The 23130-nt window shown below is 33.3% G+C and overlaps 1 protein-coding gene across 1 annotated transcript in view; it reads left to right on the forward strand.

Moving 5' to 3' along the window:
- Smp_133250 (putative discoidin domain receptor) overlaps positions 1–19672 on the forward strand; it is a gene marked incomplete at its 3' end in the record, with an annotated part of 88566 nt that extends 68894 nt beyond the window's left edge. Inside the window, exons 8-13 of the mRNA XM_018793423.1 lie at positions 7706–7888; positions 9618–9969; positions 10180–10328; positions 14439–14951; positions 17338–18054; positions 19653–19672. Of these exons, the coding sequence (XP_018647937.1) occupies positions 7706–7888; positions 9618–9969; positions 10180–10328; positions 14439–14951; positions 17338–18054; positions 19653–19672 (1934 nt within the window). The remainder of the gene's footprint in view (positions 1–7705; positions 7889–9617; positions 9970–10179; positions 10329–14438; positions 14952–17337; positions 18055–19652) is intronic.
- Between the last annotated feature and the right edge of the window lie 3458 nt (positions 19673–23130).

The raw sequence follows: 23130 nt of genomic DNA on the forward strand, positions 1-23130 counted from the left end.
TGTATTACCAATTTTGTTTGTTTATACATAATTGTTTTTTTTCCAAAACGAACAAACACTGGAATTCAAGTACATTGTTTTCTATATTCAGTTGTTAGACTGAATGAAATCATGTTTTTTTTTTTAAAAAAAATACATATATATGTATACAATATCGTAGATATGGTCGCTTACAACTTAATAGAATTGGAACAAGTCTAACTCTATATTGTGTTCATAATTTTGACATTTTTAAAAGGATTAATTGTTTTGGATACTGTTTATTGGTAAAATTGCTCTTTTTTTATTCCATCGTGCGTGTGTATGTTTATCCTGGTGTTTTTTTTTTAAAAAAAATTGTTCAGTGTGCTGATAAAAAAAGTGTTTTTCCACATCAAATTAGTTCATTTCTCTTGTCTATCATCTGCCTAACTCTTTATATGTATGCATTTATGTGTGTGTGTGTGTGATATTTATTTGAGACTAGCTAGGTTTGTTGATTTTTTTTGGGTTTTTGTTTATAGAGGTTTAACCTTATTTTAAGTTGTTGTGTATGTGCGTATGTAAACAGTAAAAACTTCATTATTATGACTATTATTATTCGTATTGTATTTGTAATCCATGCATTTTGTAGGTTATGACTTGCGAAATTCAAAAAACGAATTTACCATATGACACCATGGTTGTGAATAATAATAATAAAATAATAATAATAATAGAGAGAAACTGCACAGTAGCAATGGTAGTGTTGTGAATGAAGACATGGTGGGGAAAACTAATTTGTTATTCCATTCAAAATTACACTGTCTTGGTATTTTGTGGAAACTATACATTAAATACATTATTTGCACATCTCCCTTCAGTTGTCTTTTACATGCTTTATGATTCTTCCAATTCTATTATTGTTATAACTGCTCTCTCTTTCCCTTGCTGTTCTCTTTAATTCAATCTTCTGTTGGTAGGCATTCCACTTCTGATTGGTGCTACATACTACTTATATCTGTCAACATAAGTAACATACACCACAGCGGTAATAATAATTAATTATTATAAACAAACGACTTAATAAGTTCACACTTTACTGAACTTGACATTTAGTGGTAATAATCAGTCAGTCAGTTGTAACGTAGATCCTTATCCTTGTGTACATCGGTTGAAGTTTCCATGTTGCATTAACATGGATAGATGTAATTTTCAGGCCAAATCCAGGAGTAGTAGTTGTAGTAACAGTATTGGTGGTAATACAAAAGATTAGGGACCAAAGGTATGTTTCAAGAAAATATAAATTGGTGAAATAAAAGCCGAGAGAATTATGGAGAATTCAGAAGCTTAGATTTCAGAGGGAAATAATTGGATCTATTTACACCACTGCAAATGATTTTGAGCCATGTCTTGTAAAGTTTGAAGCCTTTTTGATGGAGTTTTGTTCTCTGAGCTGGATGGTCTGGTCTTGGAACTTTCATTGTTATTCTGAACGACATCATCAGCAAAGAATTTAAGTAGAAGTGAAGTGTTCGAATTTCTCCTAATATGGTTCACAGCTTGTCCTGTAGACCTCGATCTTGATTGGTTATTGCTGAACCTTAGCCTGTCATTGTTTACTTTTTTATTTCGGTTGTATCTTCCATTGATTTGATTTTTGGTCCTATATTTATCCATATTTTTTCTGGTTGTTTGATAAGTTGGATTGATTTCTATATATTTGTTGATCTCTGATTGACCTGAGTGCCAAACTTCTAAAAAATTCTCTCCACCATCTCAAAGTTTGTGACTAGTGGTTATGATAATCACGTGGAACTCAACCTGAAGATAGTCTGCAACTATAAACATGGTTCCGTCCAATTTCTAGTGACTTCATGGACTGATGACATGTTCTGGTTTCGTTGCCATTAACTTTTTTCCAACCTACTCCTATACCAGACAACATCGCCCCTCGAAGTAAGCGGTGGATGGTCGTGCATAACACACATCTCAACCACCTCAGTTGAAGATTTAATGTCTCGTCTATCCATTTACCATCTTTACCTGGTGCCATATTAACCCAGGCATTCATTACTCGGTGGGCCCAAAATATACGAGTAATGCTTCCAAGACACCTATGATCGAATACTAGTAACTTGAGAATATTCTGTATTCTTGATGGCTATGTTTTACATCCATAAAATATGATAGAGCGAACTGCTGAGTAGTAAACTCTTTATAGTTATAATATACTTTATTAGGAGAATTCTCTGTACATAATGATTTGTCGTTCTTGTTTTACACATTATCATAATAATAATGTTTAAAAAAACAAGTAAACAAACACATATCAACTTCGATTTTGTCTAAACTCTTCAAACACTTCCGTCAGTCAGTAGTTATGTTTCTCCAATAGCTTTTCAGCCTACCTTAACTGTTGTGTTCGAGAACTGTTATCTCTCAAATTCTGTAAAAATCCCTTCATACTTTATATGCCTAGTTGAAAACAACAATTTTCGATCGTTGTTTGTGAACCTAGAAGTAAGCAATAAAAGCTGTTTTTCCTGGCGTATTTGAGTATCCTCAATTTTTTCTTAGTATATTCTTATAGACCTAATTTGAATTCTAAACCTTAGAGTCGTGTAATAGCTTTCTAAGGCTTCTTATAACATGTTACACATTGCATTTTCAGTATAGACTTGTGAATAAAGAATATCTTTTACACAGTTGAAGTCACGAATCAATCTAAGCTAAACCACCGTTGAAAACCTGGAGGCACTGGAAGGCCGTTTCGTCCTAGTATAGGACTCCCCAGAAGCACGCATTCATGATCCCGCTCACAAGACTCAAACCCAGGACCTTCGGTCTCGCTCCCTGTTCGGTGCTTCCAGGTTTTTGACGATACACGTAATAATCCATAAATCTATAAATCTGTTATTGTCAATGTTCATAACAGTAAACTTCGATGGTCTGAAAGATAGTAGCAGTAGTAGTGTAGTGAACGAAGACTTGGTGCGAAAAGTCAATTTATTTTTTTATGCAAAATTACACAGCGCCTTTGTAAAATACGAAAACCATACATTAAAATACACCATCTGCACATCTTCCTTGTATTGTCCTTTACATGCTTCATTATTCTTCTAGTTCCGTTATTCTGATTGATCTCTGTTTTCTTTCCTCTTCTCTTATCTCAATCTTCTGTTGGCATGCATTCCAATTCCTGCCACATACTACTTATGTCTGTCGGCATAAGTAGCTCACATCCCAAAAGTATCAAAGGTGAATTAGATTGAACTAATCAAATAACCGATCGGTTGCGTTGTCACAAAATTTATGGTTCTCTCTTCCTCTGTCTCATTATGACCAGTCATAGATATAGCCAATTTGGAATGAACGAATAAAAGTTATCGTATGGAAACAAAAGTAGTTATCCTAACACCTTGGATAATTTGGAATAGATGGATTGTGTTAACAATGGAATCCAGGGTGGGGATTGCAAGAGATGCACATATCTCAGCGAAGACATCATCTGTCTGCAAGTAGTTGGAATTTCAATCCTATAACGTTCTAGCCGCAATTTCACCACCAATCGACGTGACTCGATATCAAATACCACTATGTTTTGATATTAAGAGATAGTCAGGAGGAATCTATGAACCCAAGTTTCATGCTAGTTGGCACTCATCATCAAGACATACCTATTGAATGGAATTCTACCAGGTCTAAGGAGAATACAAACATGATAGGTCCAGGTTTTCTTATCGACCACCTTCAACCAGAATTTCGTTCTCAACTATGTCATTTACTAGAATTGTGCAATCATATTTATGGTTATTTTCTTACATACAATGGTTTGTAATAAGAAAAAGAGTAATTGTTGTATCATTAACAGAGGATCAAGGTTCAAATTTATAGTATAGTCGAAGTCCAATAAAAATGAAATCAACAGATAAAAGTGAGATACAAAGTTGTCTAGTTGACGACAATAGCTAAGATACAGAAAATGAATAAACATGCATCAAAGGAACAACCTACAAATTAAATAACGAAGTGTTAAGACTATAGCAAACTAAGGGGTTGAATATACTACTTCTGAGCACAAAAATCAGATTTGAATCGATGGATTGTCAATACTTTCCTCTACGCACGAGTTTTTTTTATCTAGCTAATATTGAATTATTCGACTGCGTTCTTCTATACTCAATATTTCATAACAATTGAATTACCGTTGAATTGTTGTCATGCCTACTGATATATTATTGTGCCACATCGGTTATACTATTTGGGGGACTATAGTTTGAATCAATCTATTTTGTTATAAGATGTACGGATGAACGGGATTACGTAATCATAACTAGATTGTTCAGTGTTATTCCTTTATCATATTCGACATTCGTCCAATGAACATGTGTGTGTGTGCTGACCTTAATTCAATCATCATCTAGTACTTAATTGCTTATTTTTATGGTTTTTTCTTGATAATATTAAGGTCGTAATAAATTATAATTTTACTTCATCAATGTGAACGTTTCTGTTTGATGACCTCAAGTAGAGTGGTAATGGTGGTGGCCATGTACAGTGGTGATAATGACCTAATACCAAATTCTACTTTTTATTTAGCCACTGGTCTCGTTTAAAATGAGGAGAGATATTTCATATTTCTCGTCCACGTCACTTCTATTTGTTATTGTTTGCTTATGAAGTATGAGAAAAGGGTAATGATGAAAGGGATTGATTTTCTACTCATGGCATGTAAATTAATATCAATCCTAATAGTATTAGTTGATTTCTTCCTCACCCTTCTCTACAAACACAGACAAACAGAAAACAAATCTACATGAAGAATAAATTGTCTAGAGGCATGAATAATTCGTCATCGTATAAGATAAATGCAAATCTATGTATAAATATATAATTTGTGTGCACGAAATCATTCTTTTACCAAGAATTTGCTCACTATTATTACTATCACTACTATTAACATTGACCTTATCCACTCATGTGTATTTATACATAACCAGTGCGACAGAGGAAAATCACATGCAAATGATTTTAATTGAAATGAAAAATCAAAGAAAAACTTTCTTGATTGTCCAGTTGTTTTTTGTGTAGCCAATTATGTATTTGCATATTATTGATTACGGCGCTAATAGTTGGAGTTGGAGAAAGATATAATTTTCAGCACTGATTTAATAAACTGTATGTGTCAATTACTCTTGCGTTTATATGTTATTCACATCATCTATACACATATATGCATATATAGGTTCACTGATAACCGGATGGTGTTTAAAACGAATTGTATTCTGTTCTAGTCCCGGAGTGAGAGTCAAGTCTGGGCTTCGGGTATATCCAGGTGATAAGCCCCATATAAGATGAAGTGCGCTTCTTCGATTTTACAACGAGACACATTCCATCTGTTCTATAAACGGAGAACAGTTTCTCACTATAGGTGTTAGTTAATCGGAAAATAAAATTCATCAACGACATTAGATATTGATCACCTGTCATTGACTGTATCTACTGTTGTGAGTGTTAATCTACTGGATTCTGATTTGTGAATTATTTTTATTGAGTGATAGCAACATATTCATAAGTATTATTCATGAATTCCCATAAGCTTTACTCGAGTTCTTGCTGAATTTCATATGAAACACACAAATAACTTTTGTCAAAACCACTAATATAACAAATAAGGATATGGAAGTGAAATCGTCTTTTTCATGAGTGATAGTTCGTCATTATTCACATGTAGTGCCTTGACTAAGTTATTAAACAGTCAATAATATGCGTATCAGGCTAATCATCATAGATATACATTTTTTGTAATCGTAACAAATGGTTAGATTTAATACATTTCTTATTTCTTGATTGATCCTGACAATAAATATTGGGTGTTCGCCAGTTAGATGTTAGCAGTTCAGGAATGGACTTATAAATAATGTTCATTCTTTTCAATGTATATTGCCAACAACCACGATGTCTCTGATTGAACTTTTTTGTAACTTGTACAGCGAAAGGTCGTAAACTTTTCATAAACGCGCCTGAATAGGTTATGCGATTAATAGACGTAAGGATGTGTTAAAACAAACAAAAATAAGATAACTTGTTGAAATATCTAGATGACAGGAACAGGTAACCCAGATATTCAAGCATGCTGCCAAAAACGGTCATTTTATTTGTGATCATCAATAAGAGGAAGTTAAACTAGTAGTATTTTTTATGAAAAGTTAAAATATCTGATAGAAATAGACACCAAGAACATATGTACCGATAACAAAAATGATAAACACAACAATAATTTTACTGATGGTGATGATAATAATTAAGAGTTTTGTAAACATAATCTCTAAGACGAAAACATGTTTCAACTCAAAGCAATATATAATGTTAATGTTTATTTATTTATTTGTTTACTTTGTTATCGCCATATATGGGTGTTTGTCTTCGTTTTGTTAATGTCAAATCATGTTGACTCCTTTGTTTTGTCTTCTTTATTTCTTGTTTAATAACAAGAATAAGAAGTTATTCTCAAATTGTGACAAAAAAGAATACATTCTACTTTTTTCTTCTTCATGTACAAAATTGTCTCCTATTGTCTAGCGAGTTGACTAATACTAGTACTGTTTGTTTGATTGTCTAATTGCTAATATATGTATACACTTATGTGTATGTGTATATTTGTATTTGTCTAAATGTATACACATATAGGTAGGTAAGTAGTTTGTTGTTTTGCATACAGGATGGTCGTACGTGACCACATTTTCGATTTTGTAAATAAACATATCTATCTATATAGAAATGAACAGATTTCAATTCTTTTTTATTCAAAAAAAGCCATTTATTCCTTAAGTCGTGGTGTGATTATTAATTGAATTGTTTATTTATATGTATTTTAATGAGTTGACAATTATCATCTTTTCAAATAATTACGTCTATTATATCAGCGTTTATTATGCACAAAATTCAGTCATCAAGGTAATGCGAGATGTGTTATGGCTTGAATATGAATATATGTTGTCACTACACATCTCTAAACACATTCGGGACTATACTCTTCAAATGAACAATACTCACTTAATCCAGTCGAAGCATTTTCTGCGTAGGTTGAAAATATGGAATGAAAAACTTTGAAGTTAGGTACAGGATAATAGACAAAGATGGATCTCCATCGACTGAACTGGTTGAGATATGTATCATGTATGCCCTAAAAACTCTTACCTTGATGCACGATGTTACTGATGTAAGGCTAGTTTGGAAGAAAGCTAGCGGTGGTCAAAACAAAACCCGTCCACGTAGTTATTGACTATCGAACTTGGTTATGTAAGTATATGCAAACTAATCTGGTCAGGGCCCTCGTGATTCGTTCATTTTTATCTTCCTTTAGATCTTGAACTGTAAAAACTAGACTTTTTATCCGACGAATTTATTCTTTAATTATTGCCTATACCTAATCTTTCCTACTGTTACTGCTCCCAACATTCTGGCATTTATCTTGATAATTTCATATTGTTGTGCTAATGTGGTGAGGCAACTCGAGGCAGTAAATAAATGCTCCAGGTTCTGGGTTTGTAGACTAACTGACTGATTTACTCACTGTTCGCCATATCATATACACATGAGTATAATCATTTGCAGAAAGATATCACTGATTAAGTAATAAAACATATACATTTTTACACAATTTGTTTATTTAATTAACATCCAATCATATTTTGCGTATTGGGATAATTTCCCTATATATATAACTTTTTACCTATTTCAGCTTATTTATCAAATGAAGTTGTTTTACATACAGAACAATCTGATGATCCTATTCAAAAGACTGCTGATTTTGATTCAAGTGATATTGACTCAGAAGCGGAAAGACTATCGATTATGTCGAAACCATCATCATCTGATCAAGCACAAAGTTTATCAGTGAAGAATTCACTTTCGGTACAAAAAGGTAAGATGTTTAAAATAGCATAATATTTAGTGAGATGTCTCATGTGTGGTGTGTAGCAGTTGCACCGATGTATGTTTGATAAATGTGGTAGTTGTTTTCTACTTCAAGAATTATGATCATTTACTTACAGTTTATCAATGAATCGTTGCGTGTGTAAAGCAGTCGACCGTCAACTAATGGTAGTAAGTAAATCATAGGTTAAAACCCCTCTCTATTTAAATCAATTTAGACAATCGAGTATTATTAACACCTTCACATATATAGTGTGCCTCAAAACCGTGTATATAACCATGTATAAATAACTGATCACCAAGTAGTAATCAATGTCATGTCGCACTGCTGAGGAGTCCCATAATAGGGCGGAACGGCCGTCCAGTGCTTCCAGGTTTTCCATGGTGGTCTAGCTTCAATTGAATCATGATTTCAACTATGAAAATACTAAATTCTCCACAAAACCCCTTCTAATCATTTAGTGTTAATCGAATTCAGTCGACCAAGTTACAGTAGGCCATTACATCTAATTGATTTGGCATTAAGTGCACTATTTTGAGATATTAGAAGGTGGATGTAGTTAACAAAAGACTCTGGACCTAAGCATTATACTCTCTCGCATTCGTGGTCACATTCCAACTTTATCGATAGAATTCGATTAACACTAAATGATTAGACACTACTTTAATTACTACTCAGAAATTAACTACATGTAGAGACATTTTGGTCTTACTGGGGGTCACTTGTAACCCGAAAATCTTAGTGGCAATGTCTGAAAATGTAAAACTGGATGATGACGCGTGTTTGAATCTCACAAGAAGTATCAATCCCCGCATGATTGCATGGGTACGCCTATCTGAAGAGTGCTAACAAACACGAAACTTAGTACCAAGATTTTCTGTCAACTTCCTGCAACGGCCTAACATAAGACCTGTAATTGGTAAATAGGCTAAAACTAGAAATCAGTACCAATGTGTATTCTGACTAACACAAGTATTTCACGCAGAGATTTTGTAGCGGCTGTTTTTATATCAAACCCACATAGAGTATTCTAGCTTATGGACAGACCAATCTATTCATTCTTCTCAAGCCACATTTTGACCTCGTCACTTATTAACCCTGTTTTTATATGATTGTATGTGTTTATTGCTTATCATATTCATTGTGTCTGTAACTTATTTTTGGTTTGACTATAAATATTGAGTCACGCTTGATCGAAACTAGTTGGCTTACTCGCCTTCTCCACTGAGCGTCACTTCGTTTCGTCCCGCTTCTCTCCCTTCACCCCTTCTCTGTGATTGTCTGTTCAGATCAACGATTGTATGAAATATGCGTATTCAAAATCCATTCTCGTATTTGACTTAATTAATCCCGTTATTCACTATCACGATTTGAGTCGACGAAAAATATACGAGGGTTGGTGACATTTATATTTCGATGATAATCAACATACGATTTAACTGAAGTCAGATATAGGGCCACATAAATTTACTTCCTGACCTCTATGATGCTTACCTATAACGATACAAATACATTTCTAACTGTTCGTTCGTTGTGACAAATACATTGAACATTTCATTGATTGACTATAACTGTGCGATCCCAACACAGATCGTATCTATTTCTTCATTAGGACTATACTTTCAGTGTTATTTTATATCTTTACAGAGGTACTCAGTGAAAATGTTATATGTCGTCTCAGTTATTATTTTCTATTACTTTTTTGACTTGTTCACAGATCTTGACATTGAGAAGCCACCATCATCAGTATTATTAGCACAAGTTACATTGTCCACAGCTGCGTCATCAACAACATCGTCTTCACCACTTGACACACCGATTAGCGCAACATTCAAATTGAGAGGATCAAATGTACCATATATCATTGCAATTATATGTTGTTGTTTAGGCTCATTTGCATTTGCATGCTTTTTTGCATTTATGATATTTCGGTTGAAGCGTTATCGAAGAAGACGTTTAAAAAAATTACAGAAACAACAAAAACTCCCACATACTTTAGATAAACAATCATCTATGCACCATCAACATTTACTTCTTACAACAGCGGGACAAAATCAAAATTCTTTGTCGTCTACCCTGTCTACTCCTCCTTCTTCTTCTTGTTTATCATCATCTACATCAGCACCAACTTCTATTCCTAGCATTATTCCTGCCTTAAACAACACATCATCATTACATCAATATAACCAGTTAAAATTGTCTAATGGGAATCATTATACTACTGATATTCATAGTAATAACAATAATAGTAATAAGATGGTGCATCCCAATGTTGTCAGCCTCTTACAAACTCCAACGATTATGGATATGCATAATAATTATAATCATTTGACTGGAGCCTTATCTCAAGGTTATTCTGAAATGTTGACTCATCATCAACCAGCTGGAACAATTTGTGCTCCATACTCAACTAATGGAATTGATCAAGGTAATCTGATAACGACAATTAAGTTGTGGTTGTTTAACTGTTAACTTCATTCCCATATGGGTTCAGGTTGTTTATACATTACTGTCATTGTCACACTTATTTTTGTTCAATTTACAATAGATAATGACGCATTGTGATTAGTTTGTCATTTGTTTTGTGACTGACTCATTTATTCTACAAATCGCGTGTTCTACTCTTGTCACTGATTTGATGCATTTTTTTTAATGACTCATAATGACACACATCCGACTAAATGGTATTTTTGCGTTTATCTTAATCAGTCTTGATATAAAAAATAACTTTAGTCAGCTTCAAATCCTAGTCCTTTTTGTATGTGTCTAAGCCATTTCATTAGGATTTCCTTCCTCTATATGGTGACATTATGAGTCATGTTTTTAGTGCTCAATAAACATGGTCTAGGTAGGTCAAGTAAGCCATTCAGCTATTTTACCGTTCATTTAATGAATGAACGGTTCATGTTGGAGCTTAATTTTCACTGAGGATTTCATTTCAAATCTAGACTTTCATACTGTTATTTGTATTTTTCATCTGATATATTGGTCTGTGCTACACTGACATAATCATTATATGCGGTTTTAAACACCATCAGAAGTTTAATAAAAACTACTATGGTATGAAAGATTCATTCACTAAATGGACGGGCAGATGACTGAAAAGTACAGGATAATAGACACATGTTGAACATTGAAAACATTGCGGACCACCTCAGTCTAAAAAAAGATGACAAACTACGAAGATCATTTACCCCTCTTTTTCTCTCCCTAATCGATATTTCATCTTAGCTACCCAATCAGTTTAATTTCCCCTTTTCCCTAAATTTTAAACAGGCCTAGTTCTTAATACTTTCCACATTCATGTAATAATAATAACGAATTATCGTACAGTAGTTGATAGTTTTGTTAATGATACACAATATTGGATAATACGTCACAAATCATTACCACATAATATATCGTGATATTACAAGTTGGATGATTGCAACTCATATTGTCACAGTGAAGTACATGATCTTCGTGGTTCTTCGTTATTGGCAAACACTGATTAACTTCCCTGATGGATTATTTTATTACCACCACTGCTACTATCATATCTCATAAATGAAATGTTTCGACTTGACACGTGTGACGAACTTTTTAAATTCTTAGTGGCACCTTCACATTTCGTAAATAAGTTGTTGAGATTATTATTATTATTGCTATTATTATTATTATTATTACTATTATTAATCACATACAAGGAAGTAACCTTACGATGATTTGATTTATAGTCATAAAATTTACAGTCTCCAATTATTACGTAAAACGAAAAGACATGTTTTGATATTTACCTGTAAATCACTTAGTTGTTCTCACTCCATGTAATAGGAGTCGTTTTGATGATAGGCATACAAACATTGTTAATTTGAATATAGTTACTATGAGGTGCTGATTAGTTGAATCCTGGTCTAAATTGTATTTGCTACATTTAATCTTTCCGAGCTACATTCCTCAATAATCAATCGTGATTCGTCCCATGCTCTTTTTCCCTACATATTAGCAGAGATAGTTATATCTTGTGCACTCTGTTGCATACCCAATGAACATTTTCGACGTTTGTGATGAACTCTATTTCACCGACCGAATTTTACAAATGACTCGAAGGAGTTTTCTTCTTCTGTTGTTGTCGTTTTTATTGTTGGTATTATCTCGTCTTGGTTTCTGTCTGCCTTTGTTGATTTATTAAGTATTGTGGCTCCATAATAAACCTGTCATATGATTGGTTGTTTTCCTCTTTTCACTGCTATATAGTTTATTACATCGTTTATTATTATTACTTTCATTGAATAACAAGTTAATTAAGAAGTAAAACACATTTTATTGTGATATATATATATATAGCTTGATAGTGGTATTAGTAATTAGCATAAGAAGTTCTTTTTTCATCCAGAAGATTGACTATAAACGGGTTGGAGATTGAGGGCGGGGTATTTTTAAAATGATATGAGACCGAGATTATTTTAGTCTGGTTATTTGTAAATTTATTTATCTCCACATAAATAAGTTTATTGTTGAATGAATAAAGCATTCCCAGTTAAGTACATGCATGTCTACCTATATATGTATACACAATCATAGAGACACACGTGTTAATGTATTCTTTTTGAATTCTGTCTAAGTTATAATTTGGTTGCCTTACAAATTATATTATTTGGCCTGTTAGCAATTTAAACGTCTCAATAAATATTTGCAATCATAAAAAATCCTACTGATAATGTGAGAAAATAATATCTTGGTTCTGCCTACATGGGGTGGTGGCGATGTTGGTAGTAGTAGGTCAATTACTTATTTATTCTTGTATCCAAGATAATATTTATCAGTTAGTATGACAATTATAATTAGGATTGGGTTATTAACTAACAATCAGACAGACACAGAGAGAGAGATGGTGAGTCAGTGAGTTGTGTTAGTGGCAGTAGTATTGGTTCACAATTAACTGATGGGATTTTTAACTTAGGAATGCCCCAATCGCAGACAGAATAATGATAATACAATCATTAATGTTTCTCTTTCAACTGGGAAATAACAATTAAAGTCAACATGTGTTATTTAAGTAGTTTTCTTCAATTACTCCTAAGTTATGCGTATTATAAATTTATTTCTGTGATAAGAGCCTAGTGTGTGTTGTATTGGATTGGCATAGTATTTTAGTTGTTAGCGTAGTTGAGTAATCCAAGATAATACAGTAGTGGGTGTTTTTTGATTAGTTGATAACATGTATACATTGTTTTATCGGGATTATAATCTTTATTGTGCTAATGAATTTCTATTGTTAATAATAATAACTCCCGAAGAAGACAGTTGTTTCTCCTTTGATTGTAGATAAAATCTATTTATCTATTTGAGAAAGTGTTACGTGTAATGATCTACTCCATTTACATTGTACAAGTTAATCAATAGGATTCTATCAATACTGATGACTAACACATTATGAATCTTGTAATGTATATTTATTTATTTATTTATTTCAACACATAAATATTGGTACAAGGAAGCACCAAATAAATATGCGCCTCACAAATCTCATTTGATTTGTGTGCGGACTGTGATACTGCTCAGGTGCCCAAACTGAAGCAGGTGGTTTTCTTAGGGTGCCACACCCCGAGCCTTTGGCCTGAAGGTCTAGTCCACAAGGCAGTGGAGCATCGTGAGGAGATGCAGTCCCATGGTAGCCGGTGACCAACGATTGGTTCATACGCCATTTGTTCCATCAGGATACTGGAGCCCATGTTCATCATTGGTTTGGAATGAGGGTTTTCCAACTCCCCTAAGTGGACTTTCCGTGCCCACCAACCCGGTTAAAGCGCCGGACATTCGCTTTTCGTCCTCTCAATTTCGTAAACAACAGTAATGCCACGAGAAGGCAGTGATTAGAACTTCCCTTGCAGAGGCTATATATTCGCGTGGCCATGTGAGAGCATTTGGAGAGGGAGAGCGGACTCTCCCCACTCTCGGTCGTACCAGGGCATTTGGAGGCTGTAATGTATATGAAGTCTGAATACTTTACAGCTAACGTCTGTGACTTAAATTTTTAAGTAGTGCATTTTAAATCCAACCTGAAAGAAAGCATGGGTTTCATTCAAAGTTTTAAAAAGGAATATTAGCAACCATGAAATCACAACTTTCTATTTTGCCGGTTAACTTTAAACACTTTTTTTCTAACTTTAGGGTGTTTTAGAGATTGTTGGATTTCATATTGCGAACTGTTTTTGGTTAGACAAACATTGCAAACTAGAGGGGGATTGGACAGCTGTTTTGTACTAGTATAGCAAATAAATGACTTTAAGAATATAAACTATTCGTTTGAAGGTTAAATATGCGTTGCGAGGCTTGAAGGTTTTGGATTCAATCCTCGATGAGACTGTGGGTCACGCACTCCTGAGGAGTCCCGTACTGGGAGTAAACAGCTGTCTAGTGTTTTTCTAGTTGTCTAATCAGATCCAGTCCGTAATGTGAAAAGTTTTTTTAAAAAAAGAGTTACTTTATAAATTTCTTACATTATTTTGAACTACAAAATGTTAATATTTTCTTTTTTAAATAACAAACATTCTAGATGGTCTGCTAGCTTTTCAATTATTACAACATGGTCCTACGGTTGGATCAAATTTTTCTGCATTGAATAGTTTGACATTAGCTCGTCGTGGATTATCTGACAATAGTAGTAATAATAACAATAGTCCTGGTGTTTTCGCTGTACATCCAATGGTTACACTAGGAACAGATAATAAAGTAATCGGTATAAATTTACCACCTACAAGTTGTAATTTTGCACCTCAACTAAAAGGTAATCTACTCTGTTCACAAAACAGTAATAATAATGTTAACAACGGTATAATGAATACTACTTTTGTTGCCCCTCATTCATCGTTACTCCCACCTCCTCCACCAGATCAACCTTTACCGCCTTTGCCGAATTTATCATCGGATTCGAATAATGCAAACAATCGTCTATTGATTAACACATCATTGTCGTCTGTTTTTCCGTATGCTGCTACCGCAGCCGCTGTATCGTCCTCATTTGCCTCACAAGCATATCCAACTGAAAATAGTTTTATACTATCCATAGGTATGTTATATCTATTCATTGATATCTATCTATCCATATATTTAGTTATGAGTGTTATGTGTAATACTATAATTTGCTCTCCTCTTATTTACACATAAAAATTAATTATTGAGTTTGTAGAATACTGTGGAATAATCACGATTGTCACCATTATCATTACTATCAAGTAAATTCTCTAGACATGTATAGCAGATATTCAGGTGGAAATTATCAACCGTTAAATGTTAAGCAAAGATGAGTAGTTGCTAGCAGTAGAATCCAGGATTCTCACTTTGTCCTGTTTGGGACTCATCAACTGGATGTATCTACATTCCAGAGTTGATGTTCACTCCGGGACTGGAACCCAGTATCGTTCTCTTCAAAAGTCATCGGCTCATCCATTTAGCTACTGAGTCCAGATAGCCAATTGTTTGTGCAATGGGGTGAATTATAATTCATATATATTGGTTGATGTTTAGAATTGCAATTGAATGAGCGTCAACCCTGGAATACAGGTGCATTTAACTGACAAGTCCCAAACAGGACTAAATGCGTGTCCTGTATTCCATTCCTAGCTACCATCTATATCTGCTCAAAATGCTTGCGACTTAATTGGAATGTTGAAGCAATCCTCACAAGATGGATTCTCACTTATTGGTGATGATAATAGTATTCATAATAATACACTAACGTTATAAGAGTTGGAAGGGTAAAATAAGGTCCATAAGGATAAAAATAATAATTGAGATGGATATTCTCTATTTATACGGGTAGGGGACTGGAAACAGCTATATATTGAGAGAAAGAGAATCAAGTGGAGAATGAAATAGCTACTCATCAATGACACTAGATAATGACTGTATTATGACTGGAAGTTTTCTGAAAGCTGAATGAGTCTAAACAATTAAGTAATTATGATACCTAGAATGTTCTAAGATGATTGACTAATAATATTATCAGTATGGGGTTGTTGAAGGTTGTTAAATTTTTGATTGAGATCATGAATCGATTGATGTCATACCACCATTGAAAACCTGAAAGCACTGGACGGCGGTTTCGTCTCAGTTCCGGACTCCCCAGCAGTGCTCATCCACGATCCTATACTCAGGATTTGAACCCAGGACCTTCGGTCTCGCGCGCGAACGCTTAGCCTCTAGACGATTGAACCGGCATTCAATGATGTTAATGTCTAACTTCAACCAGTCCACGATATTGTGCGACCATCCACCTTTGTCTTCAGTGAGTAACTGCCGTCTCAGTGCTCTGAAGGTTAAGAGTTCGCGCGCAAGATAGAGTTCCCTGGACTCGAATGGCGCGTTCGCAGTCGTGGATGCGCTCTGTTGAGGAGTCCCAAACTGGGACGAAGGGCAGTCCAGTGCTTTCAACTTTTCAATGATGGTCTAACATCGATCGATTCATGCTCTTAATAATATTATATTTCTACAGATACTTAGAGTAATAGGTTGACAGTCGCTCTACCATTCCTTAATAGTTTTTAACGATTCTGTAATGAATGGTAAGTTATGGTAAAAAAAGGTTCCATATAGGTTCATCAAATCTGCATGAATTATGTATTGAGTTTGATTTTATAATGTTCACTCTGTATGTATGTATTGGTTCTAAACTTCAAATCTAGTTAATCAAATGCAACATAGAACCTGACATATGTGTACACTGGCTCAAGCTACTATAACCCATTAACACAGAGAAATTAAATTATCAGGGAGAATTCTGAAGTAATAGAGTTAGTAACTGTATTATTGGGAATAGGGAATATAAGACATCAAAGAAACAAGTCGAGAAGAAAATATAAATTAGGGAAATAATGAAAAGAATTTTCAAAGAATTTAGAAAATTCGGATCTAAGGCAAAATGAAAATACTTAAAAGCAGACTATTTCTTCTTGTATTATGTATTATTGTAAAAATATTTCTTCATTGAACATATAATTGTGTTTTTAGCTTTATTTTGTTGATAACTACTGACGAACTGGCTAGTTTGACCGAATTGTTTATTCATCATGTCAACCTTCTTAAGTTATATTTTGAGTTGTTACTGAGTTTTATTAGTTCAGGTATTCACAGTTGACGTAAATAAGTACGAGTCCATGTCACCTTATTCTAATTATCCATATGATATAAGAATAATTTTATTGTATAAATTTAGGACTCACGATGTTGTGGAATTAAATTAGGAAGAGATTAAAAGTCGAACACTGTCTTTACGATAATACATCCGTTTGATCAGTCATATATATTACAAAACAGGAATCTGATTCCACGAATAGCCACAATCGATCTATTCTAACTAAATAGTTATGCTTAAAACATGATAATTACTTTTTTTACTATTTAACACACATGGACACATTTTAATTTCTATTCTCTTCTCATATTCTTTGTTATAGACAGTCCAATGCCAGAATATGCAAGTGCTTCATTATTTAGTGGTACGGGAAGTGGAACAATAAGTTTAGGTCCAAATGATCTTAGAAATTCTGTCATCTCAAAAACTACTTTTGATAGTTGTTGTGATACAACAAATAAATATAAGCAATTAATGGAAACTTATTGTGTACCACAACATATGAACTCATGTTTTTGGCCATCAAATTATAATAATGATCCAAATCAGCGTCAGCTAAATTTTAATGGTATTCCTAAATTATCTACTCCTATCACAGGGACAGTACAAATGGCGGCAGCAACATCATCTGATAGTACTCATAACAATACACAAAGTAGTAGTATAAATAATGAAAATCTCTCAGAGAGTTTAGATTCTAGTGGTATGTATTATTTAACGCATAAAAAACATGGCGACGACGATAATAATAATAATGACAACATTTCTCCAAATTTAATTCATAAAAATCCTACAGTGTTTTTACCGTTTACTGCTGGTGGTGGTACTTCACCAGCAACAACAGCAGCAACACTGCAAACACCACTGGGAACACATTTAATACCGATTCGAACAATCGGCTTACGATCTGGCAATAGTGTAGCTAGTGGCGGAATTATATTGGCGAATAGAGATAACTCAATATCCAACATTCATTATCAATCTGCTCTGACTACTACTACTACTCCTGCTAGTCCAAATCACTTTTATCATCACCATGGTGATGAGAATATGAAAGATTTAAACAATTTCACAATACAACAAACAACCACTATCACCCCAAATAGGTAGAAAAAGTTCTTCTTCCTATATTTCTTAAATGATCAGAAATTTTTTCTATTGTTAACCGATCATATGTTGTTATTACGGTTGGAGTTTCCCTTAATTTTTATTTTAATTATCGTTTGTTTGATTCAGCATATGAATGATGAAATTTGAAAAGTCAATATACATATGTACGGTTCAATATATTGTTCTCTTTGTGAATACATCCACTTTTTTGATTGGTTTGACAAAATTCTAATTTGTTTTCCCTGTGATGATTATAGTTCTATTATCATTACCGTTACTATTGTTATGGAAATATTTAACACACACACACATAGGAGTCACAACACACAATACATATTTTAAGTGTGATCTCCTATTATTATTTGTATAATGATTACCAGAAAAACTAAACTTTACCGTCGTTTTGTTGTCTTTTTGACTCCAGAAAATATGTCTTTTCTAATTTGTAAACACCACTTTTTAGTTACTGAAGTTGTTTTTTTTCTTATCAAAATTTATAAATAATGTATTTGTGTGATACATAATGAAAATAATCAACAAATCAAGTCCTGTAGATTGCGTTTTCTATTGTTTGTGTAAATTTTTCGCAAAGAAAAGTATAATTATTGTTAGATCCTCATGATGTGTACGTGTTTACTGAATGATCAGTTAGTTCAATGATCGATGTAATTGTGTAAATCTTATCAAAATATCAACAGCTATAATAATAATAATATCTTCATATCACAAGTGCACTCATGTATTTATGATGCCCTCCTCTCAGAAAAATAGTCATGTAATTTATGTTCATATACAATAACTCTGGTTGAATATATATATGTTTCGGTCATGTACATTTCATATCCAATCACATTCATTATCCTACATTATTATAATAATACAATCTTTGTATATGTATACGTTTATATAATTAGAGTTGTTCTATTTACGATTACCGAGTTTCTTTTTTTTTTGAATTTTTAATTATAATGTGAACAGACCAATTAAGTTTCATAAAACAACGAACTTTTGAAGGTGTTACTTACTTACTGACTGGGATTTTTGTTTACCTTTTCTCTTCTGTTTTTTTCTTACACACGGAGGAGGGTAGGTGTAGACTGAATCGACTAATGCTATTATTAATTCCCACTACTTATATTGTACTCCTGGGTTTTTTCTTTGTAGATTCATTTCTATTTCAGATTCATTTTTTATGCATAAAAAACCGAAGAGGTAGGTGAGATGGACCAATTTACAGTCATCTCATTGTATACTAAGTTATTTTTACTCCTTTCTTCCTTGACTAGTCACTTTTTTTTCAATATCATTGTGGGGCGTTATTTGTCGATAATTTCTTCATTAAGAATATGCCAAATAGTTATCTGATACATTTTGTTCAGTTTCGTCCTGTGTAATTTCTCCTGTTAACTTCGTCTTATCTGTTTTGTTTTCTGTTTTATTTCTCTGGTTATTGTTGTGTCCCATTCAGTTATTATCATTGTTTTTTCTTCTCTGCTACCCGTCTTCTTTATGTTTTTTTCCCTATAGAATTTCAAATATATGAATAAATATCTCATTGAGCGCCTTGATTTGCTATATAAAACAATTTATATATCTATATATAGACAGACATGCATACGTACATATGTTCATATTTAATATTTGTATGCTTACTTATTTATATTATCTTTTCTTTTTTCAAAGGTAATAAGCAACAAATAAACACATTCACTTGTTGACAGATTTTTTCCCGTTTCGCTTTTCTTCTTACACCGTCCTCTTTGTTTTATCATCTTCTTAGCTTTTTGTGACGAACACACACTCACACATAGAACAGTCCACGGGTTTTTTATTTGTACGCGAGAATATGAAGGCTGTTATTGATTTATATTATTATAATTATTATTGTTACTATCATTATTCTGATTAAGTCAATCGGGATCAGTATTGTATTATTCCTTTGTACATTGTTCATTATAAATAAATTCTTATAGTAAAATGAATTCCAATGTATTTTAATGAAAATTAGATGAATAGGAGACATATTTTCCGTATACTGTTCGGGTGGTTTGAAGAAGTCGGGGGTAAAGGTTTAGTCGTAGTTTTTCGTACTAGTTGACACTTGTTAACTAAGCACAGGTATTTGGAATCTTGATGAAACTAATACTGTCGATAAAATACTAAGTCGTGTCACCCAGTTTCATTGTTTCAAATGAATTATAGCAGTATAAAGAAACTAGATCGACAGAATCCACTCAACAATTTTATTTATTTATTTAAACACATAAATATTGGTACAAAGGGGCACCAGATATATATGTGCCACACAAATCTCATTTGATTTGTGTGAGGGCTGTGATACTACCCGGGTGCCCGAACCGAAGCTGGTACTCAACAATACAGACTGAACAAATATTTGGTAGGTTATTACTCAGTGATCATTCTGTGTAACCATCGTAATCCTATAGGGGGCCACTTGTGACCTGGACTTCCTGGTGGTAACTTCCTTGGTATAGGTTCACATGTCAACAAAGATACGGCCTAGGTCAACCAGCCAGGCCCTTTGAGTTATTAACTACAACCACTTAGCACCAAATCAATAATTCTTTATGCAATGTTTGTTGAAGTCTCATTATTCTTTAACTGTTTGAATCGTGAACATTTGTTCAAGTAAAAATCAATTTAGTGGCAAGCTTCAACTCATTATTAAACCCAAGGATATGTTCACAAATTGGATGCCAGTATAATCATGAATAATATAACTTTTTCAATGTGGAGCCTTTAGTTACGTATGTTCTATTTGACGAGACCACATAAATGCTGATAAGATTGGTTTTGTGTAAACAGAACTAGAAAATTTGTCTTCACAGAGGAAAAATGTCCAACTACATTTTGATCGGAATTAGTACTAACAAATAGATGTGTTGTTGTGAACAGTTCATCAAGTGTAAAATTTTTTCCAAAAATACAACTGAATAATAAATGCAAATTCATGTGATGTTCTTCAATGATTCTTTTATCACATGTGACTAATGCAAGACCAATCAAATAGGCTTTTCAGTTCATTTGAAAATAATTTATTAAGATAAATTTTAGAGATTTATGTATCACATAAAATGATGATTCAACTTGACTTTCCATGAAACATAAACCTTTTTGTCTGGGTCAATATCTACCCTGCAAGATTGTATTAAACTAATCTTGTTAAGACGGCGTTTTTGAGAGCAACCACATATACACTAAATACTAATACAACTTCAGTAGACAATGGGTAATCAATTAAGGTCAATTAATAAACACTTTAAGTGAAAGAAATATACTTGTTAAACTTCCATTTTGAAGGGGTTGACTTGAACTCTCAGAACAATTGTTATCTCATTGACTAACATTGTACTGACTTATCCTATTGCTGATCATTTCATATAGAATGAAGTACAAGAGGTTATGTCCAGTTTAATTAATTTGTTTTCTTGTACATGTAATAATCAGTACATTTGAACAATAGAGAGCATATCATTTAAATAAATCTTTGAACACATACAAAATAAATTTGATAGTTATCAATGCTGTCAAGATATCCATCATTTATATAGGTCGTTTAACTTAACTAAAGCTTGTTACTCTTCATAAAGGAGCATAGTCCGCCCACCAGAATGCTTCATTCAATTCCCTCCTGGGTAATACTTTCCAGTTGCTATTCATCGTTTTCATGTCCACTTCCAATTTCTGAAGCAGTATGTTCTTTAGCATTCCTCTTTTCCGTTTCCCTTCAGGATTCCCACTTAGTGCTTGCCTCATGATGCAGTTTGATGATTTCCTCAATATGTGTCCTATCCACTTACAACTTCTTTTCCTAATTTCCTCTTCATCTGGAAGCTGGTTTATTCTCTCCCATAGTAGGTTGTTGCTGATAGTATCCGGTCAACAGACATTGAGTATCCTGAGTAGACAATTGTTTATAAATACTTGTACGTTTTTGATGATGGTTGTGGTAGTTCTCCAAGTTTCAGCTCTGTACAGTAGAATTGTCTTGACGTTTATATTGAAGATTCTCACTTTGATATTGGTTGAGAGTTGTTTTGAATTCCATATGTTCTTCAATCGTAGAAATGCTGTTCTTGCTTCGCCAATCCTTTACGTTTGCATCAGATCCTCCACGTTCATCGATGATGCTACACAGATACGTGAGTGTTTCCACCTGTTCCAGAGTTTCTCCATCAAATGTGATTGGTTTGGTTGGTGTTCTCCGTGTTGTATATTAGGGTCTTACGTTTTGCCTTGTGTATGTTGAGGCCTAATGATGCGGAATTTCCAACAACGTTTTAATTTATCATTATAGATCATAAAATATAATCAACTTATTATTTTACAGCATCAGTATAACCTGGGTTTGTGCTAACTGCTGGCTTTTAGATTTATTAGTCGTTATACAACATATCCTGTTAGTGGCATCACTGAAATAAACTAGAAAGACAGAATACTATCACCCATCCACAACAGTAGAATGTGTTAATTTACATTAAATATAGAATTTTCTTCCAATAAGATAATATCAAATAACCTAAAATGGATGCTAGATTGTGCAACTCTATCTCATATCAACGGCGAATTACTTTTGCTTCCTTTGGTCTTTTTTTCCCTAATTATAAACCTTTATTTTCTGTTTAAAAAAAGTTTTCTGAAAACAGATACCCACGGTTAGATATAAAGGGGTACAAATAAAACATGTATACAGTAAACTGTAATTGAAGAATACCTATGAAGTTTATTATGTCGGTTAATGGTTTAATTATATCAATGAGATTAAATTTCTATCTGATGCTAACAAAAAACAGCTAATCAGACAGATAGAAGACAATGTAATTTAATAAAAATTAACGAATTTACATAAATAAACATTAGTTTATTACCAATCTTGAAAAAGAAAAGAAAGTTTGATAACAGGGGGAAATAATTAAGTACAACCTTTATGGTTATATCAATAAGGTAGTAGGTACACTGGAAGTTTTTCGAAGTCAGAGTGCAA

This window comes from Schistosoma mansoni, chromosome 1 (genome assembly GCF_000237925.1).
Source record: "Schistosoma mansoni strain Puerto Rico chromosome 1, complete genome".
Lineage (NCBI taxonomy): Eukaryota > Metazoa > Platyhelminthes > Trematoda > Strigeidida > Schistosomatidae > Schistosoma > Schistosoma mansoni.